This window comes from Micropterus salmoides, unplaced genomic scaffold (genome assembly GCF_014851395.1).
Source record: "Micropterus salmoides isolate LMB-PRFRI ecotype aquatic unplaced genomic scaffold, ASM1485139v1 Ms_hic_scaffold_18, whole genome shotgun sequence".
In the NCBI taxonomy this organism is placed as follows: Eukaryota; Metazoa; Chordata; class Actinopteri; order Centrarchiformes; family Centrarchidae; genus Micropterus; species Micropterus salmoides.
The window spans coordinates 1831696-1857726 of record NW_024040928.1 but is presented as its reverse complement, the minus strand read 5'-3'; the positions used below and the strand labels follow the sequence as shown (position 1 = coordinate 1857726).

At 38.5% G+C, this 26031-nt stretch overlaps 1 protein-coding gene across 2 annotated transcripts in view; it reads left to right on the top strand.

Annotated features, from left to right (window-relative positions):
• The first annotated feature begins 7087 nt into the window (after positions 1-7087).
• The window catches only part of bach2b (BTB and CNC homology 1, basic leucine zipper transcription factor 2b), a 95165-nt gene continuing 76221 nt past the window's right edge, over positions 7088-26031 (top strand). The window contains exons 1-2 of one of the 2 annotated variants that reach the window (XM_038726466.1): positions 7088-7422; positions 25186-25331. In XM_038726466.1, the coding sequence (XP_038582394.1) occupies positions 25293-25331 (39 nt within the window). In that variant the 5' untranslated portion in view covers positions 7088-7422; positions 25186-25292. The remainder of the gene's footprint in view (positions 7423-25185; positions 25332-26031) is intronic. The other variant, XM_038726467.1, reaches the window with a different exon arrangement.

Here is a 26031-nt window from a genome sequence, read left to right as displayed (position 1 = left end):
CTAAAAATGAATTTATATGAAAATTATAAAATAATATTTTCTAATAAGGAACAGTATGATATAATTTCAGTGAAATTTTGATATAATGTATTTTTCCAACATTTAAACTGCTTAAGGGACTATGTAAAGGTTATCGTACAGTATATTTGAATGTCTGTTGTGTGTGGTACCTTTGTGTATTTGTTGACACAGTAATAACACATGTGGGTTTGAAACATGCATCGCCTGTGTGTTTTCTTTTATGTGGGATATTGTGTGTTTGTGTGTTTTTTCGAGGAATGATGGGCTGTCCTGAAGGTAACCTGAGCCTGATAAGTTGGTATGTGGCAGCTGCTGTTATGAATGGCGGTTAGGTCGGTCCCTGAGGTAACATCAGGCTTGAAGTAATTGATGTAACCAAAGGCATTTGGCTTTCGGTCACATGCTAGTTTGCTGGCTGACAACAGTGCTCCATTTACGTCTTTGTACCTCTGCCTGGACTTGCCGCTCTCCTTAGCCAGCAAATTCATGGAAGTTCTTTTTGGCTGGCGGTCCTGGGTGACCGCAAACCCTGATGAATCACTTGGAAATGAGTCATCCTCACTCTCAAAGTGATAATTCTTTGACCGACATGTCTCTCGTTCTGAGCAGGGCTTTTTTTTCGTGCTTTTGGTATTGCTTTGAAGACTTTTCCAATGAGTCATTGCTTTGGGCAGATGCAGGATTATATGTATCTGTTTGCTCACAATGCAAATTTACTGAACTGCTCTGGATATAAACTGTGAGCTATGCTGCTGTTATTGGATGAAAAGCCTCATGAAATCCCTTCACCAAATCCTTATAAGCAGAATTATATAAACATGTCATACATTGTATTTCCACAATATGTTGCAAGTGGCCTACAAATAAATAATGAAACTTTCTCCGCGCAGACAAGCTACTAAAGAGGCTGGATAAGCTACAGCTGCAGTTTGTGTTTTGTGTCTATTATAGAAAAATGAATGATCATGTTTCGTCTAGTCCCTCCTAAATAGCAGAATGTGTTACTAAGTGTGTTGCAGAAAAGCTGCATCGAAGAGCTGTATGTCTGCATGGGTAGACATTGCAAAAATCTCCCTATTATATAATATTTTTCTCTCCTAACACTCACCTTTCAGTCCTAACAGTCTTATTTTGTTAAAACAAGCCAAATAATCCAGTACAAATCAATTTATTAAGTTTTCTAGAATCAAATGTCACTTTATTCTCACACAGCAAACTGCTTTATTGTCTTATCATTCATGATGCTGACACACATTTCGAAATCTAGTCGTTTTACTTATTGTTACTAATACTTACTTGTTTTAAGATGACTTGACTAAATATAGATAAAAGAAAATATTACTTGATTTGATAATGTCCCTACAGTTTGGAGAAAGAAGCTCAACATCTTTTTAACAGCAAAATTTGTGTGCATTTTTTTCAATTTGTGTTGGCCTATATATGCTCTTTTCAGAAGGTACATGGTCAATTATCCACAGCAGGGGTCTTGAATGAATGAGTGAATGTGATATGTAGTGTGAAGCAGAGATGCTCACAAGTCTCTGAGCTAGAGTCCAAGTCAAGTCTCAAGTCTTTCGTGGTTATAATGAATGTTGTATCACCTGCTGCGTTCAATCCAGGTTGCTTATAAAACTGCATAGCTATAAGGAATTCTGTAACTGTAACCTGTTTTTCATTTACAGAGCACAACCATGTCATGTGCAATACAATTTATGACAGCTTATTACTGTAAGTGACCACACCCCGCAGACTCTCAAACCAGTTTAACGTTAACTAAATAAAAATGTGATGTTGATGCATAATCAACAATAAACCTGTCTGTTTTTAACTTAAAGAGCACAACCAAGTAGCCTAATGTACAATGCGTCTACATTTAATGACTTATTATAAGCTTATAAACTACTGTAAGTCAGCAAACCCTGTTGACTCTCAGACTCAGTGTAAAGTTATAACTAAATAAAACCGTAAGAATACATGATCAACAATAAACCTGTAACCTCTTTCCAGCCAACGGTAATAATTAACGTGATGGCAGCCAGCGGGACGTTAAGGATTACATTTGTCGACCACCACAAGTTTGGCAAGTAAACAAACGCTCATTCCTCTTTTCATAATGATCTTGCTAACGTTCAATGGCCAATGCTGAGCTAAACATGTTTACGAACCTCAGGTTACTAACCTATTTGCGCTCAGCGCGTCTTTGGGCCTTGTTGTATGAAGTTTTAAAGCCAAAGTTTATGATGAAGGGCTCAGCAGCTGCCGGTGTTTATTGTCCTCTCTCACGTGCTCGAGTTAGAGTCTCTAACTCGAGTCCCCTTCTCTGGTGTGAAGCACTTTAAGTGCTTGGAAGACTATAAAGGCCAGTAATGCATGCATGACAGGACGCATTTTCTTCTTACAGCTATCAACCAAACAATAACATTTCACACGTGTTGCACAATCACCAGCAATGCCTTGTCCTTAAACTGAGGGTTTCAGAGTTTCCACATAGCCTGGGCCTTGCACTGGGCACTGCACGGAGCTTCGTCTTTCTGTCATGGTGGAATGGCAGACGTTTCACAAGTTTAATTAGACTTCCTGACATAAGAACACAGTGTTTGTCCACAGTGTGAGCGCTGTGCGGAAAGGGTAGGCCAACGCCATCGCTCTGGGACTCACTCACCCCCCACCACCATCACCACCACTCCATTCATCTCCCCTGCCTTTCCCTCCTGTTCCTCCAGCCAACTTCAGTCAGACGCTTTTCTTGAAAAGACCTCGAGGAGAGGTCATCCAGTGCAGGAATGCCACTGCCCACTGTTAGTTTATGTATACGTGTGTGTGTGTGTGTGTGTGTGTGTGTGTGTGCAGGGGGACTCTAACTCTAAATTCTCCTCATGCATTTAGTGCATTGGGAGCAGGAGCAAGATGTTGACTGTGAATGCACTGTGCTGAGACAAAGGGGTTGGAGCTCGTCACCCAGCCCCTTTAGACACAGGGCCACTCTTGCCTGCTGAAGGCCCCCGGCCCAGCTTTGGAGCTCTTTAGGTTTCAGACTTAAAACCCCTCAGATGTCCCGAAGGTTTCTGTGTGAATGAATATGAATACCTTCACTAATCTGGGGGATTAGCTGCTGGATTGTCAAAATGTGTCTCTGGACCCCCAAAATCACCCCTTGACAGATTGTGATTCTCCTTCAGTGCTGTACTTTCTTATTTGACATTTAGCTCCTTATTTCAGGGTACCTCTGATTTTCCTCTGTCAGATTTGACTTTTAAATTACGAGTAATGCATATTAATCGCAGTAACAGTATGTGCATGCTGCAATGAAATCTGCGCCTGTCATCTGAGCTCTTAGAAGTCCCATTTGGATTAAGCAAATGGCTCCACTGTCTGTTGTAAAACAGGGTTACAAAGCCTGTCGAGAAGCAACATGTTTAAAGTCCAGCTGAACTGTCAATTTTTGCGTAAGGAAATATAAACTGTAATGAGATTATTTTCCGTTTTTTTGGACTTTTCAAAAGAGCATTAAACAGTGATAGAGAAGGAGGTGACAAGAGACTGAGAGGGATTGAGAGCCATATTAGTACTTAAAAAAGCTACTGAAAGATGCCCAGAACATTGCCGTGTTAATGCCACTGTAATGCCAGTCAAGTTACTCAAAACAGAAGACCACGAGTGTTACTTTGTAATTACAATTCAACATATTGGAGGACCCACTGTGCTGTTAAATTTGTCTTTTTATTTATTCATTTATATAGCATCAATGCCAGGTGTTAAGCGTGGACACAGGCAACCAAGAATTGGACCCAGAAGGCAGACACAGGATCAGAAAAGATGCAGCCTACAGAGTTTATTAACAGTGTTGGGCAAGTAACTCAAATTTTAATAATTTACTTTTTACTTAATACTCCTTAAAAAAATGATAATATTTATATTTTACTTAATATAGGGTATTGAAAGTAACTAGTCGCGTTACTCATTACGTTACTATATAACTTTTACCCCCCTCCCCCACTCCCAAAGAAAAGTGGCAGACAACCTGTTCAGCAGCTCATTTTAGAAATGAATCCACTTTAAGAAATCAACAACCAACTGAAAGCACTGCAACCTGCTGTACAGTATAGGCTATGGATATACAGTATGTAACAACAAAAAACCAAAGCCGTCTCTGCCGACGTTTTAGCTAATAGCATATTCACAACAGCAGCAAGGGTATGTTTTTTTGCAAAACATTAAACATTGGTGAACGCCAGTCTCTCTTGGATTTGTAATTATTGCTTTTTTGGAAATAGTAACCCCTTACACTGCAAGTTACTTGTAAAAGTAATATTACTTGTGTTAATGAGTAACGCGTTACTGCCCAACACTGTTAACAAATGAGTGAAACTTTAAATGAAGGTGAGTATAGAATTGGCAGACAAACATCCAATGAAAAAAAAATCCAGAATCACGCACAGGAAACAGGCATTATCCAATATACAACATTAAATACAAAAAACAGGCACCGGAGAAGGAGGGGACACTTGACATAGGACAAACAACAAGTAGTGAGACAAAGACTTAAATACACAAGGTGGCAGGATGATTACTCATTTCATTAAACATATTTGGATAATCAACAGGGAATGTACACACTGGAAGTACAGCAAAACAAGATGCAAGAGGCAGACACTTTCAAAATGAAGAAGTAAACTAACAAAACTCAAACCATGACAGACAATTCATAGCAAAAGTTATCTCATTGCACTTTTCATATAGAGCAGGTCTGGGTCGTACTATTTGTAATATAACTGTCAGCCAAGCTTGCTAATATTAGCACTTATTCCAGCTAGATGGTAATTTCCATGATGTTCTCCACGTAGTGTTAGCTGCTACTGTTTTTCTTAATTCTCTGCAAGTTCATTGTATGGTCAGGGTTTGCAGAATAATGATTATATAATGTCATTAGTGAGACTTATTTTCATTTTTATATTGTATTTCAATGTATTTAAAGTTGCCTATACCGATCATTATAAAATGGCCTCATCATCTCCCCCTTGCAAGCACAATTCTCTAAAGTATCTTAATCTCACTCACTTTGATGCCGTCTCCATGCCAATAACAAATGCCTGCTGGTGGTGTTGTTTTCATGTCAGCAGTTCCATCTCAAATCGCCTGTTTCATGCATGCAGCAGCACAGGGAGCAGCTCTTTGAATGCCACTCATGAAATACCCAGTGAAAAGTGAAGGCTGCCATGAAGAAGGGGCCGTCTGCTGTACTGTGATAATTCATAATTACATGCAAACTCCCCGGGGGCAGTTTTTACATTAGGAATTAAAACATCTCCAGTGAGTGTTTGCTTGTCCAAATAGGATGTGAGCTCCTTCCAGAACAAAAACCCTGCCTCCCTCACAAGGCTGATGTTTAAGTGGAACAGCGTTCTCCAGCTTACTTCCCTCCCACCGCCTCACTATGCTCATTTAGCATCATGCATATGCATTTCTGTTTGTTTGCTTTGGTCTGTTTTCACATCTGAAAACTTAGCCCCCAAGTAACTGGTTTCCTGACCAACTACAATCACTTAGTGTGACCATCCATCTTACAGTATTAGAATGATAGCAATATGAAAGGTCGATAGAATGTATTGTATCTGTAGGACTTACGACTAGTTTATAGCAATTAGCCTCCAAGTACCAGTAAGTAAACATTTTGTCTTGTAACCATTTAGCCAAGAAGTGCTTCTCCGTTCGTCATCAAGGCTGAATTACCAACCAGGGCAAAGCGGGTAACTTCCCCGTATCCCCAGACTCCTAAAAGGCCCCCCAGGTTAACTGTATCTCACTAGGGTTTGGTAATATGAACAATTGCAAATTTGTTTCGACATCTGACCTTTATTATCTTGGTGTATATTGTACTGATGCGGTACATATTCTTGAACCCAGATTTATTTAATCAAATTACCACAAACTAATTCATCATCAGGCAGAAACACAATCACCGCACAGACACGGACCAGTCACAGAAGCACTAATGGCACCAAGGTGACAAGGTGTACAAGGAAATACAGAAAACATGCTGAATCAATGTAAACTCCCAAAATGAATTCAAACACATAGTCTATGTCACAGATTGCCAGAAAAGGAAACAATTATCTGTCTAATGATGATATAATTATAGACAAAACGAATTTTGTCTAACTTCTCCCTTCAGTTTGATTTCTTTGATCCAACATGTGCACATGTTCCTCTCTGTTTTGAATATAAAATGCTTTGTCTGTCCAAATGTTTTTTCTTAAAGTAGGTGGCAAACATTTGAGACACAGTTGATCCCAAATCAGAAATCTCTCTCTCTCTCTCTCTCTCTCTCAAAAAATAGTTTATTTGGACAGCAGGAAGTGTGGTTTGACTCAAAAAACAAAGAAACACTGACTGGACTGAATTGTGTTGCAGATGCAGATATTGAACACAGTATCCAGACCTTCATTCTGTGTTACTGTCTGGATACCAGTATCTGCAGGAACAACACAATGGCAGCTGCTGAGATTAATAATCTCACTTTTCAGGGCTTAATACTTTCATCCACAAGAAGACTCTGTATATGTAGGCTATGTGTAGGCGACTCACGTGCTGTTCTAGGCCTAGCCTACTGGTTTTGTTGCTGCTTTGCACATCTGAGCTGCAGCACTGTTTACTTCTGCCAGACACTGTCTGTACTGTTCCTTACTTTATTGCTATTTCTCTTGCTTTAGCAAACCCTTGTTGTTCTTTTCATAGCACCGAGTGCGGAAGCTGCAATCTTAATCTTGTACTTGTGCAATGACAATAAACATTATTCTATTTTACTGAGTTCACGTTAGAGCGTGCAGCTTGTAAAATGCTTTGTGTCATCTTTCACCCTCACATTCCCGCTGTGTACACCGGGAGGAGGGGGGGGAGGGGGGCTAGGCCGCCGAACCAGCGAGCAGGAGGGGAGGGGTTAGAGGCAGCAGCCAGTAGTGCCATTCTCCAAGCAAGCTGCGCACAGTGGAGGGAGTACGCGCGCGATTCCCGCCGGCCCCAACGCAAAGGCGCGCCGCGCTGACGATGTTGTGAATGAGGGGATAGAGTGACGTCAGCGGCCGAATGTCAACAATGTAGCGGTGAGAGTAGGCGTTCCAGTCCAGTGTAACAAACAGCGGAGACGGAGCGGCACGCCGCGCGGGATCACCACGCGCACACACACAACCACGCACGCACGCGCTGTCGTACACAGCGGCAACAGACCGTAGAATAACATACGTTGTTTTTTGTGTAAGTGAGAAATAACCGAGTTGCAGCGACCGGAGAAGAAGTGAGCTCTCTGGAGGCTTTGAGGAAACGACCAAGCGAGGCATCATGTGAAAGAACATATGTGGGGAACGGACAAAAGGGCTGGAATACGAGCAGAATAGAAAGTAAAAGGTGAGCTGGCATGCACGTTTCTTGGCGTCTTTCCTCCCTCTCTGACCACTGTCCTGCTGGGCTCTCTCTGTCAATTCCGCGTTTGTCAATCTCAGTCTATTGTCGGTGTTCTCATAATCGAGTTGCAAACTTGCATAAGTGGCGTAGCGGTGGGCTAAGTTGCCGCCAGGAGAGTCCTCCCGGTGAGATATGGAAAAAGTCACTTATAGAGAGGAGAGAAAAAAAAACAACAGAAAAACCGCATGCATGAATCGTGAAAGCTTGGCGGTGGTGAGAATATTGAAGTGTAATGTGTTGGGGTGTGAACGCAGGTTCAGGAGTGAAACTCAACTCTGAACCACATCCTGTTGTGCTTTGAGTCACTGCGCCGTGTGCGCTCCCTTTTCTCTGTTTTTGCAAAGTAGATGCGTTGGTGATCCCAGAGAAGGGCCAGGCATGCCGCTGCTTTATGAGGACAAATGACAAATAAAAGAAGAAGCTGTCACTTACAGCGTTATTAAACACCTCCCTCATTCACTACTTCTTTATTTATCAAATACATTTTAATCTGAATATCTGTTATTATAATTATAATAATAATAATTATTATTATTAAATTATTATTATTAATATACAGTGTAATGGCAAATCTTATCTGCTCTTTCCCAACCTAAAAATCTTCGCTTATTACAACTCCTCATAAATCCACAATTAAAGATATCATCAAAATATTTGCTGTGTAATGACGAGCCTTATTTGCTCCGACAGCCAATGGAATCATTCCAGTCGCCCGACAGTGCCCTTTAAGAACCCGCATTTCCATTATCATTAATCCTTTATGTTAAAAAGATCGGGAGCAAGCCCCGCTCCATCACCTCGCCGAAAATAAAAGAACACGTTGGTTATGAAAACAGCTGCGCCTTTACGCGCGATCCTGCGTTGTTATTTGAATGGGTGCTCCGGCAGAGCCAGTCCCTGTCACTCTTGTTATGTGGGAGTCAGTGGGGTAGTGGTGAATTATGCTCCTACCTATTAGCAATATTGTTTCGTTAAATGTAGCTCATTCCTGTTTTGGCTTCCAACCAGCGGAGCTTCATCGACGCTCCCAGCGTACACGTTTGCTTTGCTGAGTTTCCGTGGGTTAAAAAGAAGCACAAGAAAATGTTGCCAGCCTGCAGCGCTGTGTCTCGGCGGAGTAAGAATGCGGAATAAATGTGTGGGACACTATTGTTTGATTGCCACGTGTTTGAGTCGGCTGCTAGGTGTCTGAAATCATAAGGGAGAGGAGTGATGCTGCCGTTAATGCGGTGATACAGCATTTTGAGGAGCAGTGACATCCACGGCATCACAGCCCCTTTGTCTGTTGTGCTGATGCAACGCGATGATGGTCGTGAGGGGATCGCAGCATCACCCTCCATCCTCATTTCTCACATGATGTTTTTCTTTCAAATTAGAACATGGTAATTACTGGATTTCCTGAATCCGTGCTGCAGGTGCTTGGTGGGAGGAGAATGTGTATGTCGTAGTGATATCTGATCATTGCCAATTTAAAGGTGCTTAAATGAAAACACATTGCCGTCCACTGGCACCGCTCTGCTTTCACAACACGTGCATGGCGACAGCACTCATGCGCAGTTTTCCACGCAGAGCCTTTTGTTCTGTACAGTAACGCCGCTGCCGTTCTTTTCCCATGCATGGCATCCCCCTGCATGAGGGGGAGGAGGGGGGTCCAAAACTGTAAACCCCACAGCCTGACTTGCCACTTCATCCAAAGTGCCAGTCTCTGTTTCTCCTCCTTATTTCACATTGTCAAATGAAATGTGATTTCTCTGCATCGGGATTCATTCTTTGCACATAAAGAGAGGAATGAAATGACAAATGACAAATAGCTTATTCTCTATAGTATAGTATAATGGCAAAGTAATAATACATTTAGAGAATTTAGAGAACAGTTATCACCAAACATTGACATGCTGCTCTTACTGTGCGGAAGAAGACGTTTACATCTTCAAAATAGCGAATTTGTAGTGTGTTGTTGTCTTACTGCATATAGTGGAGTTTTTAGAGATTTCTTCACCTGATACCTGAATCCAGAGAATACCTGTGTGTTGTTGTCCAGTCATTTTAAATCATTTATTTGACTTTACTTTATGGCATAAAAAATGTTGTTTATTGGTGTGGGCAGAAAATCCAGCCAATGATGAAGGGCTAGCCAATTGTTGGAATCAGTATCAAAATGTGAACATTGGTATTCTATTGATATACAGTTTATAACTTTACATGTCTGGAAAAAAAGAATCAGATTGATGTTCAGTGCAGTGAAGTGTGTTCCTCTGTTATGGCAGGCAAAACATATTCATTATTCATTTTTTTTAATGTAACATTCCATCTGAAAGATTCATTTAGCCAACAGAATTCTCTAAAAAAATAGCATGATATTATACTGATATATTATCACAATAGAATTCCCCTGAATGTCAATAAACAGTGATGATTGCCTAGTTATTGCATCACATTTTTGAAAATTCCCTCTCAATTCTACCCCATTCATTATTGTAAAAGCTACAAATTAAGAGTCTCCTTGGTGATGCTGGTCATGGACTGCACTGATGGATAATACTTTATTTAGTTGGGGCTATTGGTTAAAACGCATTCAGTTGTCAGTTTTGACATCACGGTCGTCATCAGGCAGGAACAAAACAAGTAGGAAAAACACCTCTTCCTGTTTACACCTCGTAGTCTATATAGGCAGTAAACTGTAAATAAACATTGCTGCATCGTATAATGAAATGACATCCACCTCTTTTGACAAAAAAATGGAAAGGACACATTTTAAACTAGTTGTATTTTTCATATTTGATTTATTCAGTGACATATTCAATATTAGATATGTTGGAATGTTGGAGAAATACTTTTTTTATTGTGTATTTTATTTAATTTGCTTCGATGTAGTCAATTATATAATAAGACCCTGAAGTTGCTAAAACCCCCATCTTAGAAAAAATACCCAGGACATGACCTCAGTGTACAAAATGGGAGCTACAACCCTGTTTGGGGTGTGCACCTGTCTTTTGCTTAAAGCATCCACACTTTATAACCATAAAAACGATGCACAAAACATTATGGAACATTTTTAAGCTTCCTCTATTTTGTCCGCCCCCAACATTCTCTGACAACTGCATCAAGTGCATTGGAATGGATTAAGCAAGACTTAATCAAACCACTGAAGTAAAAGATAGGTCATAATGTTGTGCAAATTGACTGTTATTATATACTGTAACAATGCCAACATCTCTGGAGTTGAGGTTGGTTGGGAACATCTCAGTCTGAGCGAGGCTGTTTTGGGGATCTCGACATAATGAGTCCCTCAGGGTTCCCAGCCACAGCTGAAATCCCACGCGGCAACAAGATCCCTTTATTTGACCCTGCCGGCCCCCCCTTCATGCTTTCCATTCTCAACTGTATGTGTCGAGGGTCTAAGGAGGGAAAGTGTTCGTATGTTGTACAGATTGTAAAGCCCTCTGTGGGAAATTTGGGATTTATGATATTGGGCTGGATAAATAGAACTGACTTGAATTGTGCAGTACAGGGCTAGCTCCTCCAGGTTTCCTCTGAGCTGGTGGCTATTATGTTTTATGTTGCTGAGTTACTATCAAGCTAATTACAATGCTGATGACAAAAGAAACTGCTTGTGTTCAACAGTAACCCTTTGCACTTGTGGGATAATGATCATAAAATGGCACTTGCAGGAGGATGTGATGGAGTGATTTCTTTGTGTGATTGTAGATTTCTCCTGAAGACAACCCCAGCAGCCCTGTGAGGTGCTAAAATTGCATCATTTTTATTCTTATGAAACCGAGCAGAGGTGTGGTTTTAAGGAAAAGCACATCCTCCATAAAAAGATGAATAAAAAAGCTGCAAACCCCCTTCTCTCACATGGGTGTTTTTCCCTCTGAATCATTAAAGGATCGTTTGCATCACTGAGGATATTTGAGTAACCCCCACCAGCTCAGCTCAACATCCCAAGCCAGTGCCTTGGCCAGGAAAAAAGAAGAAAACATGTTCCCATAGCTCTCCCACGTCAGCACAAAGGCATGTTTGACTGGGCTGCTGCCAGCGTGAGGCGTAGATGGAACAGCACTGCTGGGAGAAATCTAAGATCCTGCACTTTACACCAAGAGCTATTGTTTCCCCTCTCTCTCTGTTGTGATCCCTTCTTTTCTCCGTCATATGGGTGCTCACTCTTCTTCTACCGCCGCTGACTGCAGCGATGTGCACTGGCATTATCGCTTGGCATGTGAAATTGCATCCAGACCCGTCTTCCATCAGTCAGTGCCTGCCTGAGTGTTTGCTGCTCAACAAAGACATGTTGCCAAGAAGCTTTCAAATCTAAAACACCACAGGCAGATTTCTGATTGTTCTGTTGTTGTTTTTTCTTGTGCTGCCTATAAGAAATTATCCAGACACGTAAATCATCCTGATAGTTGCGTCAGACCTATTTGATGATATCACAGACTTGCTGTACTGCCTCAAGTAGTGAGCTTCACCTCCTGAACTCTGATTTAATACTCTTCAGAAAACCTGTCCTGTGGCCATCCATACGTTTACAACTGTGCAAAACATACTGAGCTAATGAAATTATGCACATCTGGTCCTAATAGCTCTGGAATTAAAATATTGGAGGGGTGGAAGCAGGAGGGCAGGAGGTTTAATAGTTACTGAAGCAGTTTAGAAGAATGAGCTGTGTGTAAAGTGCTGTTCAGTGAATGAAGAGAAAACGTTTAGCACAGTGTAATGACCTGTTTGTATTGGATTAGTGCAGCACTACTACTACTACTGGCAAGGGACTGGAAAACATAGTTGAAGTCTGTTTAAACTTGCACCCACTGTGCCGGAGAGAACTCAGTGTAAAGGTACTGTTGTTACATTTGGTTTCCTTACATCCAGTGAGCTGGAGGTGCGCACAGCTAAAGCTGGCACAGCTGCTATTTTGACATAGTTAGTCAGAAGAAGCCAGGCTGGAACATTCTATGGAAGACAGTTAGAGCCAATGTATTAAAAGCTTATTTCATTCATTAATTAGAGTAATAAATAAGATTAATAAAATTATCAGAGAGTTTAATATTATTTAATATAAAATTTTGAGAATTAAGTGTAAGATTTGTTTCTCAAAATACTGACTTTATTTCAACAAAATTCTTAGTTTATTCTTGGCATTGCTTTAAATTCTTTATCAGAGACTTTTGACATGATTCTGAGCAATTATCAGAATTCTAAATTCTGACAATAAAATAAAAATACATTTTCAGAATTATGAGAATTTACCTAAATCAAAGGTTTATTTCTTCTTAAAATGCCAGCTTTTTAAATTAAAGTCAGAATTTTGCGTTTTCTGATCTCAATTCTAAGAATTTGCTCATTAGTCTCAGATTCAGAAATCAAACTGAGATAATGTATTCAGTTCAGAAACTGTTTTATTCACATTGCCCATGGCCATCTTCCCTCAGATTCTGAATAAAAAATTAAAATTCTGAGAAAAATGAAAAACTGTAAATTGTAAAAATATAAAAATGTTTAAATTGTCTAGTGTTAATGTTGATTAAAATTGTAATTCTAACCGTTTAAACTGCCGTTTCATCCCTACCATGGAATTACTTTCTTTTTCTTGATTATGAAAATGTATGTGACTTTAATCTCATTTCTAAGATTTCTCACTTGAAGGATTAAAAAAAATGAAGAATTTCCATTTTGTTCTCAGAATTAATCTTAGCTTAGTTTAGTTGTTTTCAGTTGTGAAATTGCCACTGGGACACCTATCTTGATAGAATTAGTTATGAAACTTTATCGTGTGTTACAGTTGTTTCTGAGCACGTCCTTGAACACACATGCAGAGCTGTATGAAACACGCGCCTCCATATTGAAGCACATGCTTTGATGAAGCTTTGGCATGTTGTTGTAGATTCCACTGTGTGTGGTCTGTCTGTTGTTATTCCAAGATACTCAGAATGTGAATGACATGTGTGCTACAGTCTTTGTCCCCCCTGAGCCCACTGGGAAAATACCAGCCAAAGAACCACACCTAGTACTTCTCTGTCTAGATATTCACTTTGGTAACAGAGAAATCATCATATCATCGAACTAGGCCGGCTCCTCCATATATTTGTGTTATAATTTCTTGGGCTGCTGTGGTTATTCATAGTAAACACTGTTGTCCGTGTGGTCCCTAGAGCCTCCTGCTGGCACCATAGAAAAGATATGCATACTATATCAAATCAGAGAAAAACATGTAAACAGTGTGTCTCTAGGGTTAGGCTGCCTCAGGTTTTTGCAGCTCAGCTCAGTGTCCTCCTGGGGAACACTGACGTACACAGTAGTAGTAGTAGTTCCAATTTAAAGTCATCCTCTTGTCTGGCAACAGCTTTCTCTTTGCATCTGCTGAGTCACACATGAAGTGGAAGCTCTCACTGACCAGAGAACAGCTACAGCTGCACCACCCCTTCAGTCTGTCCACTATAAACCTTATCACACATACGGTCTCTTTCTTAGAACGTTCTTTGTGATGTATTCTTCTTGTGTTTAGTTTTTTCTCCCATTAGAGTAGAACGTAACAATAAAATCTGTTTCTTGTGGACAAAGTAATATCACCTCAAGGTCCATTCTGGAGCTTTTGATCAGATCAGATAATCTTCATCAGCAGATGGAGATAGTTTCCAAGGTCAAGAGTGATCTTTAAAACTCAAAATCGTACACCCTGCATTAAAATGGATTGTACTCGGATAGTGCTTGACTCTTAAAAGTGCAGGTGTAAATGCACATTGGAAAACGGTGAAATGAATATCTGTTTGTGAACGTGAACTCACACCCTGTTGAGTTTAACTCAATACAAACTATTAAAATAACAGTTATAGTGCATCATTTGGACACAAGCAAATCAGAGGAAGATGTCACGTCCGGATGTTTGAGCTGGAGAGATCGGATCTCGATCGGATCTCATTGTGGACACTGGAGACACATCTGTAGCAGATGTAAATGTAGTCTTTAAAATCATGTCTAGAAACAATCTGGATAAGAGATGCATTTAAATGGCAGGTGTAAAGGGGTAGTAGTGCTGAAAAATGAGAGCAGACTCCATCTGCACAATGCAGATCATGTGATATGATTTCATGCTACAAAATGGAACAAGGTCATAAATGGACTATGAAACTTAACGTTATTTATTTATTATTTTATTCATTACCTTACCAATAGATATATGGAAATATGATTTTGTTAATGATAATATTAAATTCTTTCAGTAGTTGTTTTTAAAAGTCTGACAGTCTGTATTTAAGAGAAATCACACAACACAGTTTGGTCATTGGGATATAAAATAAAATAAATTTACAAACAAAGTAAATAAACTACATGTTGTGCTTTTCTAATGACTATTAATTTATTAAATTTAATGAATGTGCACTTATAGTAAGTATACAGCATACGAACACCTTCCAACCTTAGACTCTCTATTCATACAGTTCAGAATGGAAAGCACGAAGGGGGGGCCCGCAGCGTCAGAGTAAGTAAAGTAAACAACAACATGCTTAACACATCTGTAAATACAACTGTCTTACTGACTTGTGTTTGTAGTCGTGACTGTAATTTAATTGACCATTTGTTGTGAGGGGCCGAATGAAGCTAGACCCCATCTTGCTAGAGGGCTTGACATTTCCTGCCAAGGTCATTTTGTATACCCCACCTCTGGGAAAAAGAAGTGGCCCCTCAGTCAAGCGTCAAGTGGATGGTATTTTAAACAATCAGCGGATTCCTGTCACAGGGTCTGATCATTGTTTTAGTGAAGGAGGGGAGGAGAGAGAGCTGGGATGACCCCATGGAGTCAGAATTCCTCCCTAGTTGGATTTAATTGTACTGCTTTGCACATCAGGGACACCGCAAAAACAAAATGCCCCCATTGTGTCTGTAAGGCATGTTAATTTGGAGCACTGACATCCGATGAGCATAGTATAAAAAGAAAGTAAAAGCATGCTTCTTTACTTTACTTTGTTGTTGAAAACAAATTGTCAGGTAAGAACTAGTGATCATTCAGCACAAACAGTTCTGTGAGCTCACTTTAGAGGGGACAATGAGAAGTGACAGTTCACTGAAAGTCCAACAAAACATATTGTTTCATACTATTTTTTCTTAACCCTCGTGGAATCTAGCCATGCAGATGATTTGGTTGATTTCCCGACAGGTACTGATTGGCAGCTAGTCTGATAGTTGTCAAGTGACTAACCAGCGAGTGTCAGGAACATCATATCACATTAATAGCTTTGAATTAAGACCTGTAGGATTGAGGGCTGTGAAGCATTTCTCAACTAACATTAGTTTAAGCAGCTTAAGTGCAGAAATGTATTTTTATAGTGCCTATTCATAACAAAAAGTCACCTAATTGCACGTTTCCATACAGAGCAGGTCTAGACCATTGTCTTTGTAATATTCATTCATTTGTTGTCAGTAAGATACAGAACATTTCTCAGTGGACAGTGTAGATGTTTTAAAGAAATAATATACCATTAATACAATATCTTACTAAATGCGAGCTAAATGGGATTTTGTTTCCTGTAGAAAACTAGCTAAGTTAACGTTTCCAACCAGCAATATCATAGCATCTTATTCCTTTCATGTGATAATCGGTAACAAACATATGTGTTTAATACTTGAAATTTAATAACTGAAATTAAATTAATAGACAATAATTGCAATTTACATATGAATTGCAATATTCAGAAAGCATCTTTTTAACTTTAAATATAACTTTAACTTAAATTGTAAACGTGAGTGGATAACTGTGATCATGGAATTGACAAACGACATTCTGAAAAACTTGTTGCAAAAAACAGTGTTGATGAAGTTGAAAAACCAGACATCTCAAACTGGTTACAAAAAACTGCATGACTTTATACCACTAGAGGTAAATGACATTTTTTTCATGTTTTTTGGGGCGGTTGGGGTGAAAGACTGCATGCATTTTGAGGCAGTTTACAGTAAACCGAATCATATCTTCACTGATGTTGACGCAGTGGAGTGTAAAACAACAAAGTGTGTTGAGTGTGTGGTTTGGTGAAGAAGTGCAGCTGTAAATGAGTTTGTGTGAGGGAGGAGAGGAGGGGTAGGGGGGGGGGAGCATCCTGTGAGACCAGCACAGGTGGTTGGGGGGGTGTTGGTATAGTGGTGGGAGGGGAGGGGGGAGGTTGTGGGCGTGGAAGTGCAGTAATGTGCCCACTTCCTGCACCTAGCCCCTGTGCTGTACTGTAAGCTAACAACGAAATCAGCAGGATTTGCCGTCAGTGGCTTCCTGCCATTTCACAGCAGGCAGCCATAGGTGGAGATCCTGCCTGTGTCTCGTAATTTTCCTCGTGATGTTTTTATTTTCTAATCATGGCACAGAAAAAAGGAGCTAGAAAAGGAACATTAATTCTACAGCAAGAAAAAACTGTGAAGTAAAAATATAAACGAGAGGGTAATGACGTTTACCCCAACAGAGTTTCCATTTGTTGCACACATCGATGTGTTCGGTTAACTCCACATATAATATACAGCCCTTCCTGTGGGGGACTAATCTGTAGTCCCGCACAGGACTTATCAGGATACAGGATACTTGTCAGCCAGGTGTATGTTGATTTCATCCTGTATTTTCAAGTGAATGTGCTATAAAAACACAACATTTAGAAGTCGCTCTCAGGGCGTGTTTAGAGCAGTCATTATGTCCATCAATAGACTAATTATTGGTTTCCGGACATTTAAGTTAATCCAGACCTCCGCTATCAGGAGTAAACATGTTACATGTTAATCCATCACCCAGAACAACACATCTCCACATGTCTGTGTTAAAACTGAAATCTTTGATATGGTTGATAATGTGAAATTTGAGTTGAAATCATACTCTTTAAGTAGCATGGAATGTCTGAAGGGCTAGACATAGTCCAAAATAACCAAACAGTTGTGTTTGTACTACGTTGGGCGCCTTGGACGTTTGTCAGCACATATCATCCGATCCGTACAGTTTGCCCTCGTGGAAATTTATGTCTTGCGGACCCCAGCAGATATGTGGATGTGGAATATATAATTTGGATTTTAGGCTGGAATTATGGGTCTCCAGAAATTTGTACCTCCAGAAATTGCTCCTGACGACAAGCAAGCTGATTGGTTTATCCAGCTCCTGTTGGGAGGCAAGTGGAAAAAAACATAGACATTACACTCAAAATTGTGCGAGTAAAAAAAAAAACAGCCTTGTGCACATTCTCCTACATGCAGTCTGGAGAAGCGTGCTCCAACCTTTAGTGTCAAACTCATCTCCTGAATGGCTTCAGTTTGAAAAGGCTTTATTAGTGTTATGACCATGAAGCTAGCCCAGATAGCTAGTTTTAGCTAACAGCACTCAACCATGCCCATTGCTTTTTTGACAAAAATATGTTATGGATATTGGCACTGGACGTAAATCATGTGCTACAGAATGATCATACTCCTAGAGAGACTAGGTGGCATATTTACAGATAGTACATTGCAGGTCAATTTTTATTTTAAATCTTATTTTCACCTTGTTTTCATTATTGCTTGTTCTTGATGTACACAATTTTGAGAAAATTATATCAGAAATATTAATTCTGAATTATCAATATCAAATTTACAAATGCCACCATTCTATCACTAGTTAGGACTGAGAATGTAATACATAGTAACTAGAGGAAATGACCCCAGAGCACAAGGTTTTATGAGCATAAGAAAATGGATGTTCAGCATCCAATAGCCAGCAGTTAATCATTCTTGCAAAACCTCAAGTAATAAACAGTGTTTTTAATGGTGTGACATCCAGGAAAGGTAAATTAAGGCAAAAACATGCAGTCAGTTGGAACCCTTTGCAGTTTGCAGTCAGGAGGACGTGTGAACCTAAATGTCCCAAATAAAATCAGTAGGTGTGATATGAGTTCACGGTCAGTTCAGCAGCTGTACACAGGTGTCTCCCTGCCGCAAGTGAGCAGGCTCTTGTTGTGTACTTGTGCAGTCCGCTGGCCACACCGTGTCATTAAGGCTGGTGGTGAAAGATCAACAAGGCAGAGCTGTGGACACTCCACTGCTGATACTGAGTCACAAGGCCTGCTTCAGCCAAGCATGTTAAAACCACACAGTAGAGGTGCCCGTGAACCTGCTGCCTGCCTCTGACTTTCAAACCATTTACTCAGTTGGTGTAATTTTAAATGAATTAGAAATTAGATTTTGGTCTCAGTGGTTAGACGCTACATTGTACGTTTTCTGTCTTCATTGGCTTCCTGCAGTTTTTAAGCATTCGTACCTCTCTGTGCCTCTATCTGTTTCAGTGTGTGTGTGGGTCTAACGCCTTTTTTACATGAATGTGTGTTATTTCATTTGCATTCTATTTTGTAACTCTGACATGTGAAGCACTTTGTAAAATGTGCTTCACATGTCAGTGTAAGTGCTACCTAGATACAATTTTATTATTGCTTCATTATTATTATTATTATTATACAACACATTCTCACTCCCAACTCGTCACATGTTGATGCTTGATCAGGGCCTTTTGGTGTCGCCTGGGACCGCTTTAGTGTAATTTTTGACTTTCAAAATAAAACACTAGCGTGTGAAACATCGCCATTTTGAAACGGCACGTTATTAAAGTCGTGAAACGTTGCAATTTGGTTAGGCACAAAAAGTACTTGGTTAGGTTTTGGAAAAGATCATGGTTTGGGTTAAAATAACTACATAAATCAGTTAACATGTAACTTAACTCACGTCACTTGTGTAACTTACGCTATTTATGTAACTTGTGTAATTTAAATAAAAATATTTAGTTTTAAATAAAGACTTTTTGTTTCACACAGGACGCGAACCCCGGTCTTCTGGTTCAAAGTCCGCGTTCTGTCCCTCCATCCTCCTCCTTACTCAGTCTTTTCTGCTTTTATCAATTACCTGCCTTTACCGTCAAAAAGTAACGCTACAGGGCTTCCCCCACTGCGTTGAACTATGATGCTACAGGGATCCCCAGTGCGTTACAAACTGACGCCGATGTGTCTTGACCATGCGTCCATATGTGACGAGTCGGGGAGTGAGAACGGGTTGTATTATATCAAGTAGAACTGGTCAGCCAGTGTCCAGGTTAGTTACAGATTTGCTTGTAAGGACATCAGCTTATTACCCCGAACAAATTAATGCTGAGACAATTAGCCATTTAAGCAGTTCAGTTCTTATAATCAATTCATCATTTAAGTCATTTAACAAGTTAAAAATGCAAACATTTGCCAGTGAGTTTTGGACTGTTGTTCAGACAAAATAATCAATGTAAAGAACTGACTTTGGTAAAGTGGGCTGTTTGAAATTGTAATGAGTAGTTTTTATTAAACATCTTACTGATGTTTACTGCCTAATGATTAATCAGTTAATCACAGAAATAACCAACAAATGAACAGATAAATGCCCTACTATTTTGTAGCCTTATCCTATGAAGGTCTTGTGATATCAACAGGAGGGTCCAGCTTTGTTTTGTAGTTTCACATGTGAAGACTTGTGAGTTCGGGGCCATAGCCAGGATTTTAGAAATACTGAATTAATGAGTCCTAGTCTCACTAGAGGGGTTCTGGGGGTGCCTGTAGCAAAGTAGATAAACTGTTTATTCAAAGCTGCTGTTGTGCAGTGTAACTTTATTATAATTGGTTAGCCTATTTCCCACTGTGAATATTTTTGCCACTGAAAATGTCAGAACAGAAACTCCTAATTGATTCTGTGCACAAATGTTTGGACATGTCAGGCTTTGGGTTAATAGTTTGTGAGCTCAGATGGCAGTTGCTGCTTCTGTTCCTGTGGTGTAACTCGTGACACCTTTTTTAGTATGTAGGTCATGTGGAGTACAGTCTATGGAAGGCAATAGCCAGGCCTGTCATTCATGGTATTGACCAATCTTGCTCGGAGAGACAGGCTATATAAGTGGAGCACCTGTCTTATTATTGGCATTCTATATTGATCTTAAATAATCTATGAGGATTACTGATACATGTTGGTAAAACCAGTCATGTGAGCTTTAAAAATGCAACCTGTATTCAAACTTAATGTTGACAGATCTTGTAGTAATTGTTGTGTTGATATTGGTTACAGTCCCTCACCAATACAAAAATATACTACAACAAAATATACTTTTTTGATAACGTACTTTGAAGAGAATAAACATGTTTTCCTGCTTTTAGAAAGAAGCAACTCTCGAAGTCTATCATTTTATTAAATATATTAGTTTCTCCCACAACTTTTACTTTACATGCAGGTTTTGAACTATTAAAGACACAGAGTGAGTTAAAGATTCTCCTTTATCAAAGGCACGGCCTGTTATTTCAGCTATTGTTCTGGTGCTTAAGGAGGAAGTATGCTCTAACAGGAACACAGTTTCATGTGGAGTTTAGGTAGATGGGATCTCAGAATGAATTGGATGGTGGTCATTAAATTAAATATAATTACATCAAAGAGTGAAAAATATTTTTTTTTAATTACATTTGTTTATGCTAAATTATTAAAGAATGAACATAGGCGGTGTTGTTATGAACAATTTAAAATATATATATATATAAATTGACAAAACAGTCTTTACTGAAAGTGCACACATAAATTAACTTTTTTAGCCCTTTATTTGTTTGTTTATTTATTTAAAAGGGATAGTGCACATAAATGAACATAAGGACAATGTCCAAAATGTCTATGAGCCAGATTTAGCCGTACAGACTAATTTTTATTTGGAGTCCCTGACAGGTTGAAGTTATGAGAAGGAAAAGCTGTGGAGAGCGAGTTTCACTTATTTATCTCTGCCTGCTAGAGGCTACAAGACCATTAAAGTCCTGGAAAAGCTAGTTAGTGCAGAGTGAGTTAAACTGCTATCTACAAGGTCAATAATGAACTTAATTAACTTAAAAGTAATTTTGTGTAGTTAATTGAAAAAGTACTTTTATACTTTTACTTCAGCAATTTTTACTTTTACTTAAGTAATTCTTTATGGGAGTAATTGTACTTTTATTTGAGGAATGATTTTCAGTACTCAACCCACCACTGGCAGACCTATTGTCAAAAGCACAAGAATAAAACAGTTTTGGTCGATATGGGACCTGTAAGGGTAATCCTTTTTGTTAAAGATATGATTGATTTGTGTGTAGATTGCAACTTTGGAGGCTTTAACAAGCTCTCATTCACTAATAGATTTAATCAATGTTTTAATTGGCAGATTCCAGTCAGCTTCAATAACATACAAAAGTTGAGATGTACATGATTTCTAAAATTCATTCCAAAATACATGTTTCTGCATACAAGTTTTGAATGTGCAGAACGTTTTAAAGATGAGCAGAAATCTTGCTGAAACACATATGAGATAGTCCAGTGCTTTGTAAAATACTTGAATTACTTGAGATGAATAAATTTATCATTGATGTGAAAAGGTGGAGCACATTGAATGAGGTTACTTCCCCAAACAACAGACACAAAAGAGGAGTGAAGACTAAATCATGCCTGCTTGTGTGCTGACTCAGAGATTAAATGAGAAAAGTAGATCTACAGGAAAAAAATATTTGAAAACCTGAGAGCTGCATTGCATTATATTATATTATATTATCAATAGTCATCTGGTGCCTGAATTTTGTGTTTTCCTTTACATACATAAAATAGATTAGAACAGAATAGAATGCCTTTATTATCATTGTCACTGTCAAGTACAATGACATTGGATAGTCATCTTTTTATAGTGCATAGAGCATATTGCTAAAATAGAAACATTAAGTTAAAAAAATATTTAAAAAAAATAACATATACAAGTATATACATATCAATAAATAGTAAAAGTAATAGCAAGTATATATTAAAAAACAAAATATATACATTTATTCATTTAGCTGATGCTTTTATCCAAAGCGACTTACAATTGCTATTTATCAGAGGTCACGTGCCTCTGCAGCAACTAGAGGTTAAGTGTCTTGCTCAGGGACACAATGGCGAATGGGTCACAATGGGGGATTGGACCTGGGTCTCTCACACCAAAGGCAGGTGTCTTATAGCACACCAACATAGGTAGGTGTGAGATATATATATATATATATATATATAAAAATAAATGAAAATAAAAATAAATAAATGAAAATAAAAACAAATAAGCTGAAAGATTTCATTTTAGTCTGAAGACTTTTACTGGGTGCAAAATATAATTTCTTGAGCTATAATGCAGTAAACATATTTTAAACAAAATGATAAAAAATAAAAATAAAAGAGCAACTTTACACCAGCCCCCTGAGCGGTTTACAAAAGTTGCTTTCCTTTTTGCAACCAAATCCACTGGGTCAGTGTTTTTTCTGTTCCTCACTGACTTTCAAACTGCCGTTAACAACTCACGCCTGCTTTGGTTCTTTGATAAACTGATCAAGAACGGTATTGTGATTGGTAGTTCGCTGTGCATGCAGAGCCTGCTGGTCATTCATTAGATACAAACTCTGTGTATCCAGGAACCCTTAAATCGGAGTAAATTTTTTTACATTAGACAGACTTCTTTTGTAGATTAGTTTTGGAAAATGAGAACCGTGCAAGTTTTCATTTTGTATAAAGCAGCAAAGAAGTTGAGGTCTTTGACTTGCTTGACATTAAATATGTGATGCGATGTGAGTATTTTACATGGGGACAATGCTGAAACGATTTATTGTACAGCCCTAATATATATATATATATGTATATATAAAATATAATAAATATATAATAATATATAATAAAATAAAATATCTAAAAGACGATATATTGTACAGCCCTAATTTATACATGTATACATATATATATATATATATATATATATATATATATATATATATATATATATATATAAGTATAAATTGATGTAGAAAAGGCAGAAATTTGGTGCATAAAAATTTACTACAATGCAGGAAATTAATGTTTGCTTGTTGAAACAACAACAACCTGTTTCATTGTTAGCAGTTGACACTGGTGGCAGAATAAGAAGAGTGAAAAGATGGTTTGAATCTGAAAGTGAAAGATTTATTTTACCACCAGCACACACCTCACACTATTGTTACCTTACCTGCCACCGCATTACAGTCAGGACTAAATCACCTTAGACAGTCTATGCTTTAAACTGCTCTATGACAGCTGTGATGTGACTCACGGTATTTTCCCATTGTTTCAGGAATAACTGTTGAAACTGTAGAACTAGGCAGATAACTACACTAATACCAGATTAACATATTTCAGTGTTGAAATGAGTTGATTTGTATAAGAAACAGATTCAGATTCTCAGCAGCCCAATGGCAGATCTGTGACTGCAGCTAATAATATTTTTAATTATCTTTAATTATCTATCTTTTTAAAATTAATTCACAAATTTAGTGTTTATTATTGACCTTGAAATAGTTTGACAGAGAAGAATCAAATCAAGGACCAGTACTAGCTTTCAACCACATCTCATGGTCTATATGAGCTGAGAATGTTTTTATGACGCTGAGTAACCTCATCCACTGATGCAGAATGAGATGCAACTGAAACCTCTTTTGTCAAATAGATGACTTTTCTCGTCTTATTTACTCACATTATATATAAGAGCAGCAAATCCTCATTGTTAAGTAATCAAATGTTTGATGTTTTTGAATAAATTAATTATTGATTATCAAATCAAATATATAGTTATCAAATACACAGTTCATTCATTATATGTGAAATCTATTTACTCAGCAGTAGTATGATGGAGATTTTTTTTTAAATGTGTTTAGCTATAGTGATGTGAAGCATAAGGGTGAAGCAGGTGGCTGGAAATAGAGCAGGTAGATTTTTGTCACCATGGAGATTTGGAAATGTGGAAGAAAAGAAGAAAAATATATTGACGTGTTTTTGGACTTTAAAGGTTTGTGTGTAATATAAAATGTCTGATACTAAATCACATAGTAGAGCCTGTTAAGGTAAAAAGTAAAATAAAATAAATATAGAATTTTGCAAAATAAAACTCAAAATAGAATTTGTCACAAAACTGTCACATTATTTTACAGTTGAAAGCTCTGGAAATAGTAAGTGGATCTTGAGTTAAAGCTGGAGTAGGCAATGTATTACAGAAGCATGGTTTGTTATATTTTCTTAAATTCTCTTTACATCCCGACAGCAATTAATAAATCAAACGCTCTGACACAAAATCAGAGAGGGATCTGGGGCTGTAATCAGCACTACCTGCCTACTAACCTGTCTTTTTTATAATTTGTTATTTTTTACCCTGTCTGCTCTCTGCCCGTGCACTCACTGAGCATAAACATGGGTTTTGGTGGAGTGCCTTTGGAGGGAGGCTCTCTCTTGCTAGTTTCTCCATGTTGCCTACCGCAGATCTAGAAATAGATCATTCTTCCTGTTTCTCCGTTATTTCTGATTCTTGATTTTCCTGATCCAAGTAAATAGGCAATTAAAGCAAAAAGGGCTGTGGATATCCTGTTGATGTGCATTTCTTACAGTATTTTTCACGTGTTATTTAAGCAGTAATTCAAAGAGACTAAATTCGTTTTTGATCTTGTTCTTCGATGCTTCACAATATGCACGTGTACAGAACAGACAGACAGATGATATTGTAATGATCACTGACACATTCTTCACTTCTAGTCACGTAATCTGTGTTTGGAATCTTTCCGTGTGAACGATGCATGAATCATCAGTGGCGTGTGTTTCTGTAGCATTCCTGTGAGGTTGAATGAGTTATTGTAAATGATAGGAGGGTATGTCTTCACGCTGCAGGGACGCCCTCCCTGCGCACCAACCTGCCAATCAGTTATCTGACCTCGCATCTTTCTGCCTGATGTGATGTTGATGCGTCAGTGTGACCGTGTGCTGCTCGTGGATAAATGATCACTAATCGCCATCAGAGGATGAAGGACAAGTCTGTGAGTAGCACGAATACTGCACATACTCCATCTTTTGCTTTTAGATGTCAGACCATTATTTTCTGTTGGCAGGAAGGCTGTTTTTTATTTTTTCCTGTTGTGGTTAGACTGTGTGAAGCCGAGGCAAACACATGTCACAGTGACACACACAAACAAAAACTCAGATGGTGCTGTTTTCTGATTCTTTAAATGTATTGTCTATATTTATCTATATTTAATATATAATTTATAATCCCAGCAGCAATACAACTTATTTAATTAGTAAGCCGTAAAATAATTAATGGGTTCCGTTCTGTTTTTGTGAGCAGCAGAAAATCAACATTTAAACAGCTCATTTGAAGACTAATCACTTTTCTCAAACAACAAGCCAAAACCACATTGTTGAAACTAATAAATTCTTGACAAAGTGCACATTTCCATTTATAACTAAGTGTTGCAAAGGAAATAAAGCTTCCTTCTCTAACTTCCTTTGCAGGTGCTAGAATAGAGGCTTTAGTAGACTTGATATTCAGTGATAATTACTCCATATGCCGTTCTCTCCTATGCTAGTGTAAAATCTTTTGACAAGCCTCGTAACTATTAACAGCTCCAGTGATTTACTTAAACAAAGTAAATCTAGATGTTAACCATTTCATTCAATTAATACATCTAATAATACATCCAGGCAAAACAGCATATCGAACATAGGCTTGTTAAAAGG